Source organism: Candoia aspera, chromosome 2, assembly GCF_035149785.1.
Source record: "Candoia aspera isolate rCanAsp1 chromosome 2, rCanAsp1.hap2, whole genome shotgun sequence".
NCBI classification, from domain to species: domain Eukaryota; kingdom Metazoa; phylum Chordata; class Lepidosauria; order Squamata; family Boidae; genus Candoia; species Candoia aspera.
Window position 1 is genome coordinate 101,044,965 of NC_086154.1, and position 22,619 is coordinate 101,067,583.

At 38.8% G+C, this 22,619-nt stretch overlaps 1 protein-coding gene across 1 annotated transcript in view; it reads right to left on the bottom strand.

Annotated features, from left to right (window-relative positions):
- Nucleotides 1-3,411: 3,411 nt before the first annotated feature.
- Nucleotides 3,412-22,619, bottom strand: part of PIK3R6 (phosphoinositide-3-kinase regulatory subunit 6) — a 40,510-nt gene continuing 21,302 nt past the window's right edge. Inside the window, exons 7-20 of the mRNA XM_063292590.1 lie at nt 22,320-22,389; nt 21,549-21,732; nt 17,842-17,989; nt 16,984-17,076; nt 14,990-15,443; nt 13,229-13,328; nt 12,994-13,095; nt 12,444-12,554; nt 12,257-12,347; nt 11,736-11,806; nt 10,885-10,975; nt 9,573-9,643; nt 7,708-7,820; nt 3,412-6,677 (exon numbers count right to left, since the gene is read on the bottom strand). Coding sequence (XP_063148660.1) covers nt 6,518-6,677; nt 7,708-7,820; nt 9,573-9,643; nt 10,885-10,975; nt 11,736-11,806; nt 12,257-12,347; nt 12,444-12,554; nt 12,994-13,095; nt 13,229-13,328; nt 14,990-15,443; nt 16,984-17,076; nt 17,842-17,989; nt 21,549-21,732; nt 22,320-22,389 — 1,859 coding nt within the window. The 3' untranslated portion in view covers nt 3,412-6,517. The remainder of the gene's footprint in view (nt 6,678-7,707; nt 7,821-9,572; nt 9,644-10,884; nt 10,976-11,735; nt 11,807-12,256; nt 12,348-12,443; nt 12,555-12,993; nt 13,096-13,228; nt 13,329-14,989; nt 15,444-16,983; nt 17,077-17,841; nt 17,990-21,548; nt 21,733-22,319; nt 22,390-22,619) is intronic.

Genomic DNA, 22,619 nt, shown 5'->3' on the forward strand with positions numbered 1-22,619 from the left:
GGAGGCCCTGGCTGCTGCCTGGAACAGGGAAGTGGCCGGGGCCTTGGACAGGATCGCTCCTGTGCGGCCTCTCTTGCCTCATCCAACCCAACACTCCCCGTGGTTCATGGAGGAGCTGAGAGTTTTGAAGAGGCTTAAGAGACGCCTAGAGCGCCGCTGGAGGAAGACAAAGACCGAATCCGACCCAACAAAAGCTAGGGCCGCTATTAAGGCCTACCTTGTGGTGGTAAGAGCGGTGAAACGGCAGTATTTCTCCGCTCTTATTGCATCTGCAGATTGCCGTCCAACAGTCCTGTTTAAGATCACATGTACCCTTTTGGGGAAGGTGGGCCCAGTGACCCACCTACAGGGCCGTGCGGAAGAGTTTTCTGAGCATCTGCAGGATAAAATCACTCGGATCCGGTCTAAGTTGGACTCCATGCGTGAAGCAGGGTTTGTGGAGATACCGAGGGAACGTTTTAGCCTTGTTATCTGGGAGCAGCTTGATCCGGTTGGACCCGAGGAAGTGGACAGGATACTCCGGATTGTGAATGCCACCACCTGTTATTTAGATCCATGCCCCTCCTGGCTGGTGAAAGCAGCTCAGGAGGTGACGTGTGGTTGGGTCCAAGCGATGGTAAATACATCCTTGAGGGAGGGGGTGTTCCCGGTTGCCTTTAAGGAGGCACTGGTGCACCCCCTCCTCAAGAAGCCATCTCTGAACCCAACTGTGCTGGACAATTTTCATCCAGTCTCCCATCTCCCCTTTTTAGGGAAGGTGGTTGAGAAGGTGGTGGCGTTACAACTCCAGAGGGTCCTGGAAGAAACGGATTATCTGGACCCCTTTCAGTCAGGTTTCAGGCCAGGATATGGGACAGAAACTGCATTGGTCACACTTATGGATGATCTCTGGTGGGAGCGGGATGGAGGCAGTGCATCCATCCTTGCTCTCCTTGACCTCTCAGCGGCTTTCGATACCATCGACCATGGTATCCTTTTGGGACGGCTCAGGGAGTTGGGGGTAAGCGGCGTAGTTCTGTGCTGGTTCACCTCCTTCCTCCACGGCCGGTCACAGTCGGTGGTGATAGGAGAGGAGAGATCCAGCCCTCGACCCCTCCATTGTGGGGTGCTGCAGGGTTCGGTTCTCTCTCCTCTCTTGTTTAACATCTACATGAAACCACTGGGTGAGATCATCCGTCACCACGGGTTGAGGTATCATCAGTATGCTGATGATACCCAATTATACATCTCTATCCCGGGTGAGGTAAGTGATGCAGTGACTGCCCTTTCTCGGTGCCTGGGGGCTGTGGGGGTCTGGATGGGGAACAACAGGCTTCAACTGAACCCTGGTAAGATGGAGTGGCTGTGGATTGATGGGGCTTCATCTTCCGGGAAACTGTCATCTTTAGTTCTGGATGGGGTGGCACTGCCCCAGACAGACTCAGTGCATAATCTGGGGGTTCTCCTGGACTCACGACTCCTGCTCGAAGAGGAGGTGGCAGTCATGGCCTGGAGGGCCTTTGCGCAACTTCGGGTTGTGCGCCAGTTACCTCCGTTCCTGGATCGTGAAGCCCTCCGAACAGTCACTCACGCCCTGGTTATCTCCCATATAGACTACTGCAATGCGCTCTACATGGGGCTACCCTTGAAGAGTATCCGGAAGCTTCAGCTGGTCTAGAATGCAGCCGCGCGGGCTATTTTTGGTGCACCTAGGTGGGCACATACAACACCGTTGCTGTGCGAGCTGCACTGGGTGCCAGTTTGCTTCTGGGTCCAATTCAAGGTGTTGGTTATTACCTTTAAAGCCCTACATGGCACGGGGCCAGGTTACCTGAGGGACCGTCTCATCCCCATTACATCGGCCCGCCCCACCCGATCATCCAGAGAGGGCATGTTACGGACCCCGTCCATAAGAGAATTTCATCTGGTGGGGTCCAGGAAGCGGGCCTTCTCTGTGGTGGCCCCCGCTCTCTGGAATATCTTGCCCCCGGAGGTGAGGCAGGCCCCTTCTCTCCTGACCTTCCAGAAGGCCCTGAAGACTGGTTTTGCCATCTCGCCTGGGGTGGGAAAGGGAATAACCATTCTTGGGGATGGCTCGCGCCATAGAGTCCCTCCCACCAGCCTGGATGTTACATTTCTCTTAGATTTTATTTATTTATTGGGTTTTATTATAATTGTTTTATGTGATTTTAATGTTTATGTTTTATGGGGACTTTTATTGTAAACCGCCCAGAGTCCCTCTTCTGGGGGAGATGAGCGGTGGCTAAATATGAGAGAGAGAGAGAGAAATAAAAGTGAACCTGCATTATCCTGTAATGTATTGCCCCCCTTATACTAATTTCCTCTTATCCTGTAATATGTTGACCCCTCCTAATGTTTACTTTCATCCTGTAATATAATGCCCCTTCTAATATTTACCTTTATCTTGCTAATGTATTGCCCCTTCTAATGATTTTTTTACTAAACAAGTGTCTTTCAACCGTTATCAATTTTTCCCAGAGTAGCTAACAATGAAAATTTACATGTAACGGTCATTCAAATCAGTAAAAAAATAAATGAACCATAGATAACAAGCAACAAAGTAGGACAAAGGTGTTACTGTGGCTTGAAAAGTTTCAAAATCCTAGAATAACAACAAATATGGCACCATAATGGTGAGTCCCAGCCAAGTTTCCCAAGGACATGGTATCACAGCTCAGATGGAGACAATCAAGTACAATATTAGGATCATTACTGTCTTAATTTACAGCCAGAGAACTGTGAATAGAACTACATTCAGAAAGTCAGCTGTCATTAAAAAAAGGGAATATGCATTTAATGGCAATTATTTTTCCTTTCTTCAGTTCAACATTTTAGAGGCCTTGAAAACTTGGGGCTTTCTTTGTGCTTCCAATTTATTTAAGATGTTGAAGACACAAATTAAACATTAGCGGTAGGGATTTTTACCATTTTAAAACCTGGATTTTATTCTAAAACCTTATTAGGCTCATCTAATAAGATCACAAATCCTTGTTTAGAATGAAAGGTCCTTGTAATCCAGGGTCAACATTCCAAGGCCCCAGATAGTTTTGGGTAAAGGGGATATGTGTTTATTCACTAGTACAATTTGATTTTATTTTGAATTGCTGTAACTAATGAACTCTTTAGAGAAAAAAATATGTTAAGTCCCACAAAACCATATTATATTGCATAGTAAAGTGAAAAAATACTAGCTCTGCTAAAGATCCTGTTACTTTGTCCTAAATGGAAGATTTCTCCATGTGAGATTTATTTATTTATTTATTACACCACCCAAATCCTAGCAATTCTGGGAGAGCAACATAGGATCCTTATGTCCCAATTCACTGGTACTTATATTTACATACTGGAATAACTTGTGACCTCTGCCGATTGTTAGTTAAGGAAGAAAAATAATGACACACATACACAGCGTTAAACTTTTTAAGGAGTTATTTAATGAAATTAACGACTGCCACTTTCCCGCATATGTTATGTCTATACAAATAATTTATAATGTATTTACACAATGTACATCTCCATTTAATACAGATATAACTCAAAATTCAAAACAGTCTAGTAATGTTTGGGTTGTAAACATTAACTGCAGCACCATGTTTGGGAAACCTTTTAAACCATGCTTAAAATTGTAGGCATGGATCTTTTATTTTCTTTCTTAAAAAAGGATTGCCTTTCACAGAAGCTCATGAGAATATTAGTTTTATATGATGTTTTTCCATCAGCCATTGCTCAACCTATATTTCTGTTATTTCATTTCATTGCTGGTATTATTTCCTGAACTGTCCCAAAGGCCCAGTAAACAAAATGAAAAACAGTTAAAATATTTTAAGAATACTGGAGAAGGCAGGAATGCACTCCTGAACTCTATTCAACCCCATTCTGTCCATATACAGAAATGTCACAAGTCCCTTCTTCTATAACACCTGTGCCCCAAGGTGGTCACCTACTGTTGCCTTCACAATCAAAGCACTCTTCAGTAACTTTATTCAGGTAAGATTATCTGCATTTCATGAAATTACAACTCCCAAAATTGCCAGTGCAGCAAAATAGAATGCTTTTTTTATTTATTATGTCAATTTATATAATGGATGGCTATATATTGTAACTGGCCTCAAGAAAAAGCACACCTCAGTAGATGGCAGCAGCTAGCTGATACTGGCTGATCTTAAGAGCTAAGCACAATTGTCCCTCATAGTATTTCAATAAGAGATTGTCTGGGAATTCCAGGCTAGACTAAACTGCAAAAGTGTGGTGGTGCAGGTACTGTAAAATCCTGAAGTCAGTGACAAACCATTTTTGTAACACTGCCAAGAAAATTGCATGGAGCCACCTGGGATGATTCAAGTGCATATTTAGCTTTATATTAAAAAACGTTTATTTATACACAGCCATTTTAGAGCGTGAGTGGAGAACAAATGGAATTTTTAAAAGATACCAAAATGAGGTTGGGAAAATAATGGAGCATAAAACAACAAGATCAAAACCAAGTCAGCCTTGAATGAGTCACCCATAGGCTAATGAGGTGTAACCATGAATGAGTTACAAACAAGCTATGGTAACTCCAGGGCCAAAGAAAGGATGTCAATAAAGCTGGAAAACAGTTGGATAGAGGGTCACAAAGACACATTTTAGGATGTTGTGAGAAAAAGTGATGAACAATAACAGAGCAAGTAACAAAAAGTTAGGTTTCTCACAACATAAGACAATTAAGGCAGGGAAGGCAAGCAGAGATGCTATGCAAGGCATATGTGGTCGATTTTGGCCGCACTGCTGGTTCTCAGGAAGGAGGGAGCGCATTCCAAGAAGGGGAAAGAGATAAGAGGAGACACAGTCCAGAAGGCAAATGTAGGAAAACCAAGAGATTCAGAATAGCCCCACCCTAGAGCTCTCCCAGGTTATTTCCCCTTAGGCAAGATTCTGTCTATGCAGTGTTAGCAGATAAAGACTGAAGTTTGGCTGGACTGATTCATTGTCGTTCTTGGGCTGGGCCTGACAGCATGCTGAAATAAACACTAGGTTTCTGGAAATATACTGAATAGCTCATAGACAAGCAAAGGGGGCCAATTAGAAATAAAGGGGACTAGTTGGACATGCCATGAACATTATGTACATATATATGGGATGGGGTCCTCCTTCAAGAAGATTCTAAGAGGTAGCCAGCCTTATAAAAGCTCTAACCTCATGAAAGAAGGCAGACAGATAGTTCCACCTGTTCCTATGGGCTAGGTTATATGTAAGTTTGTTTTCTTCAATCCATCTCCTGGTCACATATAGTGATATGAATATAAAAGTTTGAATTAATCAATGAAAGGTGAGAAATTAGTATTTAAGACTTTGTTTTGCCCATTTTATATATCTCTCTGCTATGCTTTATATCGCAAAAGTTACATAAAATACAGTCATGGGTCAAAGGATGACATTCCCGTTGTATTTATGTTGTTTAATGACTTGATGCAAGTGATATTACTTGTATTAATGCATAATTTGTGTTATAATGTAATTATGTGAATGAGATAAAATGAAGCAAATGACACAACATTACATAATTTGTGTAAAGGCACTTCCACACCTGATATGTTGCCTAATTTAAGAATACTTGGGAATAACAGGCACACCGTGCCTCAATTGGTTCATTAAATCGAGGTCTCACTCTATTCTACTCTATTGATTCTGCAATGCTGACTTCCATCACTCTGCCCTGTTCTGGAAGTGCCATAACACATGACTGTACTTGACCATCTTACTGGGAATCCTGGGAATTGTAGTTCTTACATATCTATAGAGTGCTGCATTGAGGAAAGCTGCTCTGCAAAATGTCTAGTCTTTAGGAAATATGCATGAACTCCATGCAGGAAAGTACATACAACACATATTATTAGGGGATGAGGGTTTGCACGCAGGTATCACTAAATGTTTTACAAACTTTTTAAATTTTCCTGTTTCCTTGACTACCACTATATGATAGGAATTCATGCACACATTTGTATAACATTATTCCACTCATTTTCTAATGAAAGAAGCATTGCATCCTGCTTCATTAAATCTAAATTCTTAATTTTGGGACAAAGCGTATCTATCTATGATTGTTTCTTAGAATAAGTTTATCTGTGATAAATTTAGGACAACACCTACCTCAGCTGAGATTTTGACCAAAGCCCCTGAGTAAGGAATCTAATTACATTTGCCATGCAAATGATAAAATGAAAGCTATTCTTTCTTAGCCTGATAAAAGAGAATTACTTCATTCAAAGAAAATACAGTATAGTAGCCTAAAGATTTCATACCTTGTTTTCTCTTGCATCAGAGCCCACTTTCCTTTATCTGATGCTATTACAGAACTACAAAACTTCCCTATATTGGATAGGGGTTTTTTTTTCTCTTGCTAAAAACCTGACTTGTTCTGGTTTCTAAAATACTTTTTTCTTTTTATCTTGAGATCTTCCTGTGGTGTTCCTGATCATTGGAATTATCCCTAAGGAAACCCAACAAAAGATTTGAAGAGTTGCGATTGCCAGCTTCTCTATTGAATAATGCCTGCAAAAGTGTTGATGGGTAAGAGTAAAGACTTAGGCAAGTATTTAGCCAGTCCTATATCATCTTCTTCCTCTTGCAAGTTGGTCTGTTTTGTTCTTAACTTTTGCAAACAGTAGCTGGGATCTAGGCAGGGAAACACTTGAATACTGGAAAAAAAACCCCAACAACAATACATTACAATTTCAATTAACTGAATACAGAAACTGTAGCTCAAGATGTATTAGGTACAAGCATAATTCTGGTTTTAAAAATCCTTGCTTTTATAAGTGCCTATATCATTTAAAAATCAGACCACACTGCTTAATTAGCAATCCATGTATTCTAAGCACACAACAATAATTTATATTAGATGAAAGCCAGTTGAGAAAAAAATGAAGTATCTCTTAGCTAGAATAAATTAGCCACAATTGTTGCCAATTATTTTTTTCTAGTGAATTTGGTGTAGGAAGGCACTAATCAACAATGACCTGTAGTTATGCAAGATGTGTTAAGACATATCCATTAATACAAGTAGTCCTCACTTACTGACCAAAATTGGGATCAGCAACTCTGCTGCTAAGCGCCACAGTCACTAAGCAAAACATCATGTGACCACACTGAACTTATGACCTTACTTCCGCTTCCAGCGTTAAGCAGATCACCACAGTCATTAAGAGACACATCACATGACCACGACTTGCAATTTCACTTCCACTTTCTCCATTAATTCTGCTTGTTGGAAGCCAGTTGTGAAGCACGCAAGTGGCAGTCACATGACTGTGAGACGCTGTGACAGACATAAAGGCACACTGGTTGCAAAGGACCTGAATGGCAATCACGTGACCGTGGGATGCTGCGACAGTCGTAAGTGTGAGACTTGGTTGCCAAGCTGGTTTTTTTTTTTTCACCTATCGTAACTTCAAACGGTTGTTAAACAAGGTGGTTGGTAAGTGAGGACTACCTATACTTGTAAAGGACATATTTCAGTGATGATCAACAGCCTAGAATGTCTGATCAGAACAGCTAAACATACATATGCAAAATCTTCCTAAGTATCTCAGTTACTATGAAAGCCTAAAGTGTTATTTATAATGCATCCAGAATAAGAATGCTTTTAGGATGATTCATTGTGCATTTCCATACTAGATAAACTGACCTAGAAGAATCAATAATACGTTGTTCATTAAAGAAGCCTACCTGATAACATTCTTATAGGCTCGTCTGGAATCCTTGTCAAGGAACACAGTGAAAGACTTTTGTTCTGTACTTCTGAGACTCATGCTGCGCATTTGTATAGTGTTTGTCATTAACTGAAAGAAAATGAAAGATGTTCTGTTTAGGGAGATTGGACTTCAGCCAAACCTATATCCAAATAAATAAACAGGTGGATTGGATTGACTTTCATTTTTTAAGCATTTTCTCAATATACTGTAGCTACATACTGTAAGCCATGTGTTGGCACCATAGCAAACGGTATAGAGTCATGCTGGATATCATAAAAGAAATACCGTCTTAGAAAGTCATTCTTCAGGAAAAAAAAAGCTTGATGTAACACAGAATTGGTATGATTATAATTTCTTACATTTAAAATAATATTGTCTTGCCCAGGGAAACTGCTAATGGATTGGGGCTCTAGCACTAGAGAGGAGGTGGCTAACCATTTCCTCATTATGTCAGCACTCCTTGAAAACAGACTTATTATGTGGCAAAAAACACAAGGTATTCTGAAGTTTGACTGGAAATAGTCCTTGTTAAAGGTTTAATGAAACTATTTGCTTTATATTAGTCAATAATAATATATTCAATAAACAGATGTTAGTTAATTTTCTCTTTTCATCATTCAACTGTAGCACAGCTTCAGCAAAACATTTTGTAACATGCTCTGAACAATAGCATACAATCTAGTAAGATTTTTTAAAATCTGGAATAGTAGAATATGGGCTGTTGCAAAGACTGTAGAATAAATCTGAAAAACATCTCTTTCTTTTTTACAATGTGTGCATTACTTTGAAATTCACCTTTTTTTCCTTAATAGCCATCCATTTAACACTTTTGGGAAGAACTGCCTTTTATACTCTAATATTTAAATTATCCCCTATCTATATATTACTGAAACTCTCATTGTGTTTATCTGTCTGTACCCTCAAGTTAGCCCAAATGGTACATTATACCACAACAATTTTTGAATCAAGGAACCTAAAATCCGCTAACTTAAAGAATGCCTAAAACATCCAGGACCCATTACTCCTGTGGAATTGAAATTTCCATGATGTTCAGACCAGTTTCGTTTACAAAGTTGTGGCTGCTGCAGCATCCCTGTGGTCATGTGATTGTGATTTCTGACGCTCCCTGCCAGCTTCCCACAAGTAAAGTCAGTGGGGAAGCTGGCAGGAAGTTGGAAGTCGCTCCTGCTCCCACTGCCCACCAGTGTTCTGTTTTTCTGTTTAGGTAAGTAAACATTGACTTACTGAAATTCATTTGCCACTACAATTATTTTTTATTTATGATATATACTCTTCTTAGATGATCACAGGACCGTCCAGCGTTAGGGTAAAAAAAAATATGGTCAGCTTAAAATTGAATGTTCATTCTGGTCACATCAGACCGCACTAACGTTCTCTCAAGGGACGACGCAACAGGTCACAGGGCTGTCTAGTATATTCTATAGATCACTGTGAGAAGGAAGCAGGGGGCTTTTTTTGCCTTTATAATTTTATCAGTATGAAACATTTAATGCACACAAACATAGCTAACTAGTCAAAGATAAAGTCTAACTTTTTTAGCAATGATGAAAAAAGGAAGAAAATATTTAAGTGAAAGTGATTTAACTAAATCAACTGAAATTCTGAAAACTCTTAACAAACAACATCGCCAATGGCCAGGAGACACAAAGAGCAATTCAGTAATATCAAGAAATGGAATAGTTTACATTTGAATTAAGTTCTGCAAATTGCTGCCAATTTGCTGAACTAATCCAGAAGTCTCTCCCCAAAAGAGACTTTTCTCCAAGCACTAATTAACATCATTGGCTCCTATTCCTGAAAAATCACAGTACCACTTACAGAATATGATCGTCCTGAGATGTTGGAGGTTTTTATGACTTCATCAATACTTACAGTCAAGCACACTAGATCTGCAATGGAAAAATGAAGAATTAATAAATGAGGACTGATCTTTTCCTTGACCTACCCCTACCATGTCCAGCAGCAGTAATGGCCCATATTCTAATTTATTTTATTTTATTCCACTGTTAGACCATCGAAGAGCTAGAATTCTCTGGGTAGTGTACTAGTAAATTAAAACAAATGATACAGATAAGACATAGTAAGATAAAACTAGCAGAAAGTAGAAAAATCAATGCTGCACATAAAGTTATAAAATGATGCAGTATTAAAAAAGGGTTGTTTTTTTAATGAAGTAGCTTGCTTTTGGGACTTGAGGCTTAGTGTAAAATGTGTTTATGTAGCCCAGTTTACTATCTATAATTCTATGAGGAAAGCGACTGCATAAATTTCGTTACAGAACCAGGAGAGAAACATAGTAAGAGAAGACAGTGTATCTTTGAACAGTTTTTATAGGTATGAGCTTTTACCTTCAGTACCAGTAAGAAAGAAACACACCAGATTTTTTAAAATAAAAATTTGTAGATACTTTCTGTAGAACTATTTTTTTCCTGCCTGTTTTACATGGATTTCATTGACACCTATTTATTAAGGGATAATACACCTATGTATCATAACCAACACAATTCTCTCTATTATTATTTTTTAAATGAACATGATGGTTCCATCATTCTTACCACATTCTCAGCTTCCATCATCCCCTTTGAAGTCAGCCGGCCATGACAATTTGCAAACAATTTATTCCCTTGATCAAGATTGTTCCTTTCTACACTGTTCCTTGGAAATATATTATGTCTCTAAACCAGCTTTTCTCAACCTTTTGACCCTGGCGGAACCCTTGAAATATTTTTCAGGCCTCAGGGAACCCCTGCACAGTCAGACTCAACCATAGGCCAGAAGTTACAAAATTACTATATTTGTTTCATGTATAGGCCTGTATATATGCATTAACAGTGTTCTTAAACTAAAAATAAAGAATGAAACTTAACGTCTTTAATGTGAAGTTGCCTGAATTTGAAATAATTTTTTAAATAAATCATGATCTCCCAGGGAACCCCTAATGACCTCTTGTGGAACCCTAGGGTTCCATAGAAACCTGGTTGAGAAACCCTGATCTAAACAATAAGGCAAATAAAGAGATAATAGAGAAAATACATGTTTTGCATTTTTGCAAAACTGCAAAACTCTTCTAGGAACCATATCATTAAATAAAACCACATATACTCTCATCTCAACCCACCATTACTTTTACCTTCAAACTCATTTGATGGAATGGTTTTTACAACAAGGCCTGTGGATCGCAAAGAATTTGTCTCATCCTTTTCACGGTTACTCAGCAAAACCTGGAAAGTAAGGAAGATATTTGACTATCACATTTTACTCTGATAATTGCATTAATGCTTCATAAAATGAATGGGCTATTCAGCCAAGAGACCACCAATAAAAGCTTTTCATGTAGTGCTGAATAGGGCTGGGCAAAGTGTTTGAAAGCAGTGCTTCGCAAAGCACATCAGCACCAAAGGAACACCTTTCTTCAGAGCATTAAAACAGCAGTGTCCTTTGCCAGCTCTAGCTGGCTGCTTTCAAAGCTGTCTCTGGGTACGCATGCAACCATACCCACTTCACTTTGCTGGAGATCTCCAGAGAAATGCTGCTTCCACGTGCACACACGCAAGCAGAAAATCAAAGACAGCTTTCAAAGCTTTGTGGAAAATGCAGCTCCTAATATTTCGAAAAAACAAATATTTTTGTTTGCACTGATGTGCTTTGTGAACCACCTCTTTTGAATGCTTTGCATAGCCCTACTTTAATATTTCCTCTCTATTCTTTATAATACCCTAGTCTCTAAGTCAAATTGCTTTCTTTTAATTTTTGTAATCTTTTTGAAGAACATAAAACATTTGAATTCAGCCAACTTCTAGGTCTAATGTGAGTTTAAACAATTAGGTCAATTTGCTTGTGACATAAATTTGAAGCATAACTTTCAGTATTTCAGATTCTGAACTCTGATTCATGTGGGTGAAATATTTTACTGGAACTTCAATCCAATTACTGAAAGTTTACAGTTTCACATTTCTACCTACTCTTTATAATCTGTCTTACCTTTTTATATAATAATGTAAGTTCTGCACCAGGACATTCTGTTGTTGGTTTCTTCTTTATTGGTAAATTGTCTAGTGGAGAAAGACACAGCTTTCAGACAATTATGACAGTGACACTAATTTTCCAGTTTGTTTACAGACGGGACTGAATATTGAGACATACAATGGTCTTCTCCTTGATATTTTTGTTTGTTTGTTCTGTATTTAATGGACATTAAATGCGGTAAGTGGGTGAATAGTATGTGAACTTTTATCTAAATATTGTTGAGGAGAGGAAAAAAAGGCCAAGGGGTTGTGCTAATGATGTAATCAGAGGAGAAAACATTAGACTAGGCTCAGCTTGTCTAAGGCTATTTTTAAATATAAAGATTGCAGCATGACCAGCATGGTCATTGGGTTGGGATGAAAGGAACAGTATTCTAACATATTTGGAAGATGCTGGGTTGGGGAAGACTTGATTACAAGTTTTGAGAATAAAACTGAAACTGCAACAGATAGTAAATCCTGAAATGAAATACAGACCTCTAGAAGTGTTGAATTCTTCAAAGTTTACTCTTAATTCAGTGAGGAAAATGTCCTCAATTGGCTCCAAGGCAGCATTATTAAAAAAAATCTGAAAGACAACAGAAGAATCCCTCCTGATTGGGTGAAATGTAATCATTTTTGTTTAAGTTGATAACAAATATTTTAATCCTTCAAGAATACCGACCTTCACTGCGTAGACTTGGAAGAAAACTGGCTGTAAGCCCAGACGCACATAATATGCTATCACATCAATAATGAACAATTCGGATAGTGTGGATTTGCTTGGTGAGTAAGGCTGCATGGGATCAAAAATGATTACATCAGTCTAAACCATCTGTGTCTACTATTTCTAGCACACATGCTGGGCTATGAACAAGAGAAGTATCCTCTGACTAAATCACATAGGCTCTCTCATCTATAACATTAGAGAGTAAGATACTCTTCCTTCCCCTGCCCCCATTATTACACCAGCAACAATAACTACACCTTTATGAAATACCCAGATATTAATGAGTTAGGACAGTTAATGGTAGGGGTATGACCCAAAACACAGAAAATGGCCTTTCCCCCACTAGGACGCAAGCAGGATACATAGTCCTCACATATTAAGGGATGGTGAGAAGCAGCTCCATGATGGAAACACTGCTGGTTTCTTTTGCCATCTGAAGAATGTGACAGAAAATATCATAGCTGTTTCTAATGAATACATGTAGAAGGAAGGGCTTCTTTCCTACCATAGTGGCCAGCTTTGGAATCGTGTAACAGAGGGAGTTAATATTGCTCTCGTACCACAGATCAGCTCTTCCTAGATAAGCAGCCAACTCACACGGCTCCCCCTGTTTTGGCAAGAGAAGGGAAACAGGTTTTTCTCAACACTGCACAGGGCAAGATCCACCTGCTGAAAATGGAGGATTTCCTCCCCTTCCACTACTAGCCATACAATCCTCTGCCAGGTTCTGAGTCACTCACCTCAGTAAGGGAAGAGGCTGCTTGTTCTTCTACAACAGGCACATAATAAAAATGCACTTTTAACCTTCGTGTAAGAAATACCCGTCTGCTTTCCCGCTTCCTGGACATGGGGAAAAATAAGGTCTGGTAAGGCTGCTCCAATAACAACTGATCTCTCTCTCATTCCTGATTGAGAAAATATTGGAAGGTTTATAAATGTGCTCCTCTGACAACACTTAGCTAACCTTGGCTGATTTGAAATAGCTAAGCAGGGTCAGACTGAGTATTTGAATTGGACACAACCAAGAGAGGTCAGGGCTGGCTAGCCTGGGAAGACAAGAAACATCTCGGAAAAGGGCAAGGGCAAACCACATGTCCATTAAGTTATCAAGAGTTGATTGTTATTCAAAGGAGATTTGACTTTATCCTTTTGACAGTCATGAAGTTGGTGTGTAGGAATCTGTATCATTCTCTGACCAGAGTAAGTTCTTTTAATATTTCCCATTTCATGGCTGCCTCTTTCCTGTGTCTTCCCTAGCCCTGTTATTAGAGTGGTGGAAAAAACAAGTACTCATGTTGCCAAGCCTCATATGACCCTGTACTGCTAGCCACAATATGACAATTGATCAGCATGTATGCTACAGTCTGCAGTGTGCTAAAGTGAAGTTTCACCCACTCCAATGAGATACTGCAATTCTACTGCAAACCTTTTCCCTTTGAGTACTAATCACTTGAGGAATATCATGTCCTCAGACTTGTTAGGATGAGTGATAACTTATTGTAACAAGGGGCAACATCCACTCCAGCATTATCTTTTAGAACAGAGCGTAGATAATATGACTTTTTTGTTGCTACACATTTTATTTCTGCTGGAGTTGAAGGAGAGCATATTCCACTTAATAAAGGCACCTTTATTTTATACAAAAGGGAATTATCACCATTTTATTATTGTTATTATTATTTTATACTTCATAATTTAAAGCTTGCTATGATGACTCATTAGCCTAGTCTCTTTATTATGATTTGTTTATGTCACCAAAACTGTAGAAAACCCCCCCACTTACCACCTTTTCAGTTCAGATGTACTAATAAAAAGTACAGCAATTTGAAATAAAGCAGTTAAGTAATTAGGAAACAGTACTAATTTCCTTTTGTGGAGCAGTAAAAAGTACTATGCTGTGATTGAGTCTATCATCTGGCTCACCATGTTGCCTGAATCTAAAACCATGGCCTCTTAGTAGTTAACTACTAAGTAGTTAACTACTAACTAACCAGTAGTTAACTACTGGTTAGTTTATGGTGAGGCCTCCAAGACAATAATGTAAAGCTACAAAGCAGAATTGTTCCTGCAAATACATCTAGTTTTTTCCTTCCATTCCTTGTGGGCATGCAGGAGTTCAATTTTGAAAACAAAGAAATTGAGAAAGAGATAGTCTTCCCCTATCTCATTCACAATGAATTCATTCCCAACCAGGCAATGTAGGGTTTTAGTTACAGATTGCAAAAATAGGCAGACAAGCCAGGAAGAGTTGGCTAGCCAGCCATGGAAAGATTGCTGAATTACTAATAAAAAAGAGAGAAGCAATTGGCAAATAATGGCCAGACACTGTTTGCCATCTCACCTGCAGCAAGTACTCTGGATGAGTGTTTAAATCATGGCTTCTGCTAAATTATGTCTAATGTGCTGTGTGAATATGGTCTACATAGTACCCTAGCTACTGCCTGGCTGTTTCCTAAGGAGAAAGAATCTGGGTTGATGGCTCTGCATTACACAATACTAACCTCAAGGAGTGATAGGCCTGGGCAAGGCGCCCCAGAACCCTGTCATCACCCAGCACCAAGATACGAGCTGTATGTAGTTTTTTCAGTTTAACTATTGGTTCCATGGAACTACCACCAGATTTCCGGTGCAGTTTCCCAGTAGGCTTTGCACCTTGCCCACTGCAATTACTTTGAAGCAAAGCTATGTTATCTGCATATTTCTTCCGCAAACAACCCTTTCTCTGGAGCCGGGAGTGCTCAGTCTCAGCACTGCAGGAAGATGGCATGTCATCAGCTGTAGGGGGCAAGTCTCGCTCGATCCCACTGTCATTGGAGAGCACAGAGAAACGTGTCTGTTCACAGCAGTCATACTCTGGCACCAAATCTTGAAATTCAAAGCCATCCAGTCCTGGACTTAGAGAATCCTGTTCACCAGATTGACTTGGTGAACGGAGAAACTGCACCAGCTCTTTCCCTAAAATGAGGAGATAGTGTGAGATTTCCAGAAAACTATCACGAGCTTGAAGCAAAATATAGATTTTGCTCACGTTCCCAGGTTGAAGCTTTGGTTCATGAAAGTAACGTAAGTAAAGTAAGGGGCATGCTGCCAACAAAACCCTTAATACCTTTCTCTCTTCATAAGATTAGAGTGGAAAAACAATGTCTTTCTTTTGGGACTATAAAACTTTAGAATGCAGCTGGATGAGTGCATTTTTAACAGGTCCCTCGTATTCAAAAATAAAAGGCTACCTGGATATAGAAAGTTAAATATTAGGGAAAAGGCTAGCCTTGACAGAGTACCTTTCTACAGGCTAAAGTACAAGTTACAGTGAACAGAAAGTGGCTTAAAGTGTCCATTTTTATCATGAAGGAAAAATAGCTACACCAGTCACAATCTGTCTTAACTTTAATCACAGCCATGAGATTTTTTTTCTCCCTGAAAATCACTTCTCAGCAATTACTTAAAAAATGCTCTTTGCAGTAAACAGTACATCTGAGGGACAAAGGACAGCCATGGACAATTTCTGAAATCAAAATGGGGCACTATTCCTGATTAGAACTGATTTTATTCCAAATAAAAGCAGCCATTTAACATAAACTTTTAAAATAATGAGTTACTTGTAATTAGGCCATATTCACAGGTTTAAAATGTTTACTTTTATTTTTTATCTAATTTTGCTCCTTTAAAAATGTGGCAAGCTTCCAAACATTTATTCATTTTTAAAAACTGATGAGCTGTTTTTGTACAATGTTATAATACAATTAAATGATAAAGAGCACACAAAAATTACAGCAGAATAAATCACGGTGAATATGACTGCCCCTCACAATCACTTCAAATGTGCAACTTAAGATGCTGCTTTTTTCTTTAACACATTGCTTGTATCAGGGAAATGAAGCCTATTTATTCATTTTCATACAATATACTTCTTGAATAGTGTTCACATGAAATCCAAGCTGCTGTTCTAAGTCTCGGGGAAGTGAAGTCATTCAGAGATCTAACAATAGATCCCAATTTACTTTTACTTTTCATGCTGCACCATCAAGCCATGGAAAGGCTTTCTTTATGCCCCAGCTATTGACATGGATATGCCATCTGCCATTCATTCATTTTTTTGTTGGTTTATTTTCTGTTACATAACTTATTTGCATCCAAAGCTTCCTTCAAGTAAATAACTTCCTGATTCTTAGCTTCCTTGTTCACATATCCTCTTACGCACTCTGCCTGCTGAGGTTGCCCTGCTTCTTTGTCAGAATCAAAGAATTAACCGATGAGATTCTGGCTATCCCTTTCCCACACCACCATCCCAGTGACTTATAGGGCCTCCTAGCATCACCCAGCCATCACTGAGATAATATAAAGCATATTGTCATTACCTTTATATCAACACAGTTATGGTTGGCTGAGTCTAGAAGACATTAGAAGAGACTAGTGGGGATTCTACCATAAACAGTTTTACTTTTCTGCCGATTGGCTATAGTTCCATAATCCATGTCAGAGTTCAGACACTTACAAAGTTGGTCTTCATCAGTCCACAGGTGGAAGCTGATTTTAGGGTTGGGTAAAGGGATGTCTGAACTTCTGTCTACTGAAGACTTCTTCACCCCTGTAAAATATAAAAATCTTGCTGTTTACATATCACTTTCAGGCTATAGTTCTGCCGAGCCAAGGAAAACAGATAAAGTCCTAGAAAGAGATCAGAGAAATGTGAAAATAAGTCTATGAGAATGTGGGAATGGCTGGAGTTTGCTCTCCACTGGATTATGGAACCTCAAATTTAGGTCTCTAAAATGGTCATGTAGAAAATCACCCAGAAAGATCTGATGAATGTCAGATGAGCAGCTAGTTTAGGATTACAAGCAAGAGCATTTTTAGAGAGGAAGAAAGATACTCAGATCTGGGGGTAGGAATACATAACCAATTGCCACTTGTTGCCAGCTTGTGCCCAGCTGTTGTTGGCATTTTGCTGTTTTAGCTTTCTTTTTCTAAAAAAAACATACAGTTATGGGACTGATTTTGACATTGTTGCTTTTTGCTGCCAAGGACTGTAAATCTCCATATAAGGATGAGAATGAAGAAATGATCCCTTTCATTGTGCATACTCATCCTGCTGCACATGCTGCGAGAAATAAAGCATATAGGGGAGGGCAGTGTTGCTCAACCTTGGCAACTTTAAGATGTGTGGACTTCAACTCCCAGAATTCTGGGAGCATGCTGGCTGGGGAATTCTGGGAGTTGAAGTCCACACATCTTAAAGTTGCCAAGGTTGAGCAACACTGGAAGAGGCTATCACAGGTTCCCAGAACTCCTTCCCAAGAACAGCTCAGGGACTGAGAACCTCTTCATTCAAGTTTCAGAATGCTACACTTACCTCTCTCTGAAGAACTCAGCAATGTACTGTAGATGTTCTCAAGTTCCTCAACATATTGACTATATTCCACATTCATCTCTTCGCCTGCATGTTCAGTGGCCGCCATCACTTCTTGGAAACAGTGTTCAATCTCATCTATGGGCTTTGCCTATCAAAGGGTAAAGATGTAGTTAGGTTTTAGGAACTCCTAAAATGAAATTCATGGCTTGCAAAATATATTTAGCTTCATTCAATCATCAAGTAAGCAGATTTTTATACAGCCCTAGTGTTACTGCATAATACTTAAGCTTTGTTTAAGTAGAAAACTAATCTTTCACTAGGAATGTGTGAACATGAAATACCTGACACAACTGACATATTTCTGGAAGTAATTTGACAAGAGGGGTTGTTTCATTTTTCTCCAATAATATGGTGATGAAAAAAAACCCTATTTTTTTATAACTAGGGACAACAATGTCTTCATATTTTGTAAGCTTCTGTTTGTCCACTAAGTCATGTCAAATACTAAACACTTCCTTGTTACAATTATGGCTTGTTGAAAAGCAAATCCTATCCACATTTATTCAAAAGTAATTCCCACTAAGTTTAATAGAGCTTACTCCAAAGTAATATAACGTTGAAGCTTCATGGTTAAGTTCTTACTGGCATTAATTTCAAGACAGAAGCCAATTTCAAACAAAACCCAAAGGGGGCATCAAGGGACAGGTACACCTGTCCATTTTTTGGTTATTAGATCCTTGAATACAAGCATTTTAGGACATTTTAAGATGCATTAATAATGTAACCAATCAGGTCTCAATGACACAAATACTTGCAATCCTCAATGGAATCCACACTTCATAAAAATGTTATTTTATGCACTTTAGCAAGGGTAATCCAATAAAAGCCAATTGTTATGAGTATGGATGGTGAGCAGGAGGGGGGCCCTATCCAGGGGGGAAAATGCATGCATAGTTTAGAGGCTTTGAACTATCCCTTAAAGAGACTCAGAGCAGACCCGTCTTGAATTTTGGGGTATATCTGTCTGGGTTTCCCACACTCCTTCAGTTTGGTAGGATTTTCTGTCTACTATAGCAGTTAATAAACACTAGAGACAATCTCTTCATCTCAGCATGGTCTTTTGCGTAAGTCAGGACATCAATGGTACTAGTAATATAAATGGTCTTGTGAAAGAGATTAAATGACAGTGGATTGGAAATTAAATATGAATTAGCAGTGTGATGTAGTTGCCAAAATGGCAAATGCAATTTTATGCTGCATCCCCAGAAATACAGTTTACAAATCATGGGAAATAATTATTCTAATTTAGTCTGCTTTGTTGGCAGAGTGCTAGAAAGCATTTGGCCCAGGAGAGATCAGAAAAGTCACACACCAGGCATTTCTATAAAAAATAAATTTATTTACAGAAAGCACAAAAACATATTTACAGGCTTTTTGCTGAGAGGAGAGATCTCTCTCAGCTGCATACTCTCTGCAAGCCTAAAAAGAAGGAACTAAGTAACACGCAAACTGCCCTTGCTTCAGGCTATGCAACTATTAACAGATAAAAAGGGGACAATTAAATTCAACCTCTTCACCCGGCCAAAATGATTAGTTACCATAGTAACCTTAATCTGTAGCAGAAAACAATATACCAATATGCTTCAGTCAGACCCAACCTCAAGTACTGTCCATTTCTGGGCATCACACTTTAAGAAGGATTCAGAAAAAACTAGGATGAATTCAGAGAAGGGTAACTAGGATGACCAGAGGACTAAAACTCCTATGAATAAAGCTAAATATGTTTAGCCTTGAAAAAAGAAGATTGAGGAGCATATAATAGCATTCTTCAAATACCTGAAAGGATATCACACAGAAGGACAAGAAATCCTTATTTATTGTTCCAGTGTGCAGGACATGTAAGTATGGAAATAACTTAGAGGAAGTCAGATTCCTAACTGAATGTTATAAAATATTTCCTAACAGAAAAAGCAGTTCAACAGGTAAACCAATTTCCCAGTGGAGTGCTGAGTTCCCGTCTTTGAATGTGTTTAAGCAGAGGCTAGAGAGCCATCTGTCAGGGCTACTTTAATTCAGACTCCTGCACTGAATAGTGGGACTAAGTGGCCCCCTACAACTCCATGATTCCAAATTTCTGGAAAATTTTGATTTGCAAAAGATTGATTTGTTGGCTGAGGAGTTTAGGGTGGGGCAGGAACACTTTCCCAATTACAAAATGAACTATTCTAATGAGAATACGTTGTCTATGGGTGTATACAGGAGAGGCAAATGATGACTCCTGAGTGATGACATCATGGAAATACTATGAGTCATTCAAATGTTATGATGCAAGTACATAATTGCTGCATTTGTGTGGTAATTTCATTGCATGCATGTCATTTTGGCATTACCATGGTTTGTAACAGATGCCACTGGTTCTGCTTGCCCCCAATAACCCAGAAGGTGCTAGTTTATATACCGCACAAACACCAATAGTGTGTTTGGAGGATGATATACAGTAAGTTATAGAGACACTGGATGCAAAACCTATATGATCTCTGGAAATGGGGACAGCATTGGACTTCTTGATTTCACCAGCTGAAACAGATATAGCAATATTTTCCCCAAATGTGGAGGGAGGTGATGGATTAAGAAAAGCCAAAGTCCTATCAAGGACAATCTGAAGATATAAAAATGCTTATTTCACAAAACGTATGCACAGAAGTAGACAATCTGGACCTTTTGCAGTGCAGCTCATTTTTATTACTGTGAAGTTTAGCTTCAAGTTAGCAGGGCATTGGAAGGTGTAATGGATTCACCATTTCATTATTTTCCTTAACCATATTTAGGATTGCCCTGTTATTTATCAAGGCTTGTTTAAGAGAAGTTGGGAACATTTTTAACGCAGAAAGCCAACCTTTATTTTAGCACTGTATTCAATGATGCAAAACCTGCTACATTTTATGCAATGTGATATCAGACTTTCAGTTATATCAGTAAGACATTCCAGACCTAATTCTCTGCCTCTCCCAGCCATTGTAAGATCTTACAGAAAATAGTTCGTCTGAAGATATAAAAATGCTTATTTCACAAAACGTATGCACAGAAGTAGACAATCTGAACCTTTTGCAGTGCAGCTCATTTTTATTACTGTGAAGTTTAGCTTCAAGTACTCTAGAGCTCAGAGTATGTATCAGATCTGTGGCTAAATATCAACAAAGCTTCTACTTGGGATAAATGTTTGCAGGAAAACAAGCACATTTCCAAGAATCAGTCTTTTATCTGTAAGATTACTGGCTTTGTTTCCATTTCCCACTACAATTTTTTTGCATAAAGAAAAAAAATGTGGTCTTTTATTTCCACGTATTCCAACATATTTTTTTTCTTTAAAAAACAAAAAGCTTCCTGACTTCAACTTCCGCAATTCCCAGTCTGTTGAGAATTATATGAGTTGATGTCCAAGGGGGTAAGGGAAGGCTATTCTATATTCTGTGTTCCTTTCTTGGACAACAGTGAGCAGCACATACATATGTAAGGTCTACGTATCTATGGACTGATAATGGAAGCCAACCTTGATACAGCACTCCAGCTGAGGGGAAGTGAATTAGAATGTCTCCATACTATTATGTTAAATCATGTTATTTTAAGGAGGTTTAGTTACTTTATTCATACTTATATACTTTGTCATCAATCTGCAGAACCAAGACTTCCTTGTTTCTTTACAATACCTGAAATACTTCATGCAGGTCCTTCATATCACAGTGTTCCTTCAGCCCTGTTTGGAAGGCATGTGCTATCACATAAATCATGCAGGACCTGGCACACTGGAACATTTGAGCAGCCTTGACTTCATCAACTAGTGCCTGGCATACAGCCCCAGAGAGCAAATCTGGATCAACAAACATGAAAATCCTGAGGAAATGAAGAGTTAATATGTATTACATAAACAGAACTTATTAGTTGCAGATATGAAAGTGAATCCAAGAGTCTGCATGGGGACCTAAAAGGCTCTGCAACCAATCAGTTTCATGCTTAATTCCATAAAATTCCAGGTTCAGTGAGGTTAATGTCCCTTCAATTGGTTTCATCTTGGTGTAGATACTGGATCTTTTGCTCTAGCAATTTATTTTTACATGAACTTTTTATCAACAATAAATTTAATAACAACTGGCTCTTCAACTAAACAGCATCAGAAGGAAAAACAGACCTCTGGAAGAAAAATTATAAATCTGTTTACCACTTAACAAAGCTTAACTCATAGAAATCAGAGTAAAGATATCTTAAGGAGTGAGACTGCTGTTCTTCTGCAACAAGCATGTAACATCACACACATACAAAGCATACTTCAAAGCATGGGAATAAACAAATTGGAACAGTACCCATCTTTTTATATTGTTTTGAGTTTACTGCCCCATTATAGGATACAAAGTGCTAATTTTAGGATAGATATATGAATTAAGTTGGAACATTCAAAGGGACATGGGAAGGAGAATACTTACTTATCCTTATAGGGGAATGAGTCACTTTTGAGACCTTGTTCTGCAGAGACTTTCCTTTGGTATAATATCCCTAATGGACAAACACATACACAGCAATCAAATGCAAATGCCCATGATCTGATTTTGATGCCACTAATTCTATAATCAATTGGTTAAGGCAATAAATCCCAAAACTGCAAACACAAACTACTGGACAGCTTGAACAGGGAATAATCTCAAAGCAGTCTTAACAAAAGCATTAAGTATGTTTACAGATAAGCCTTTTATTGTAAATCTTCCTGCATTATTCATGAAGCATTC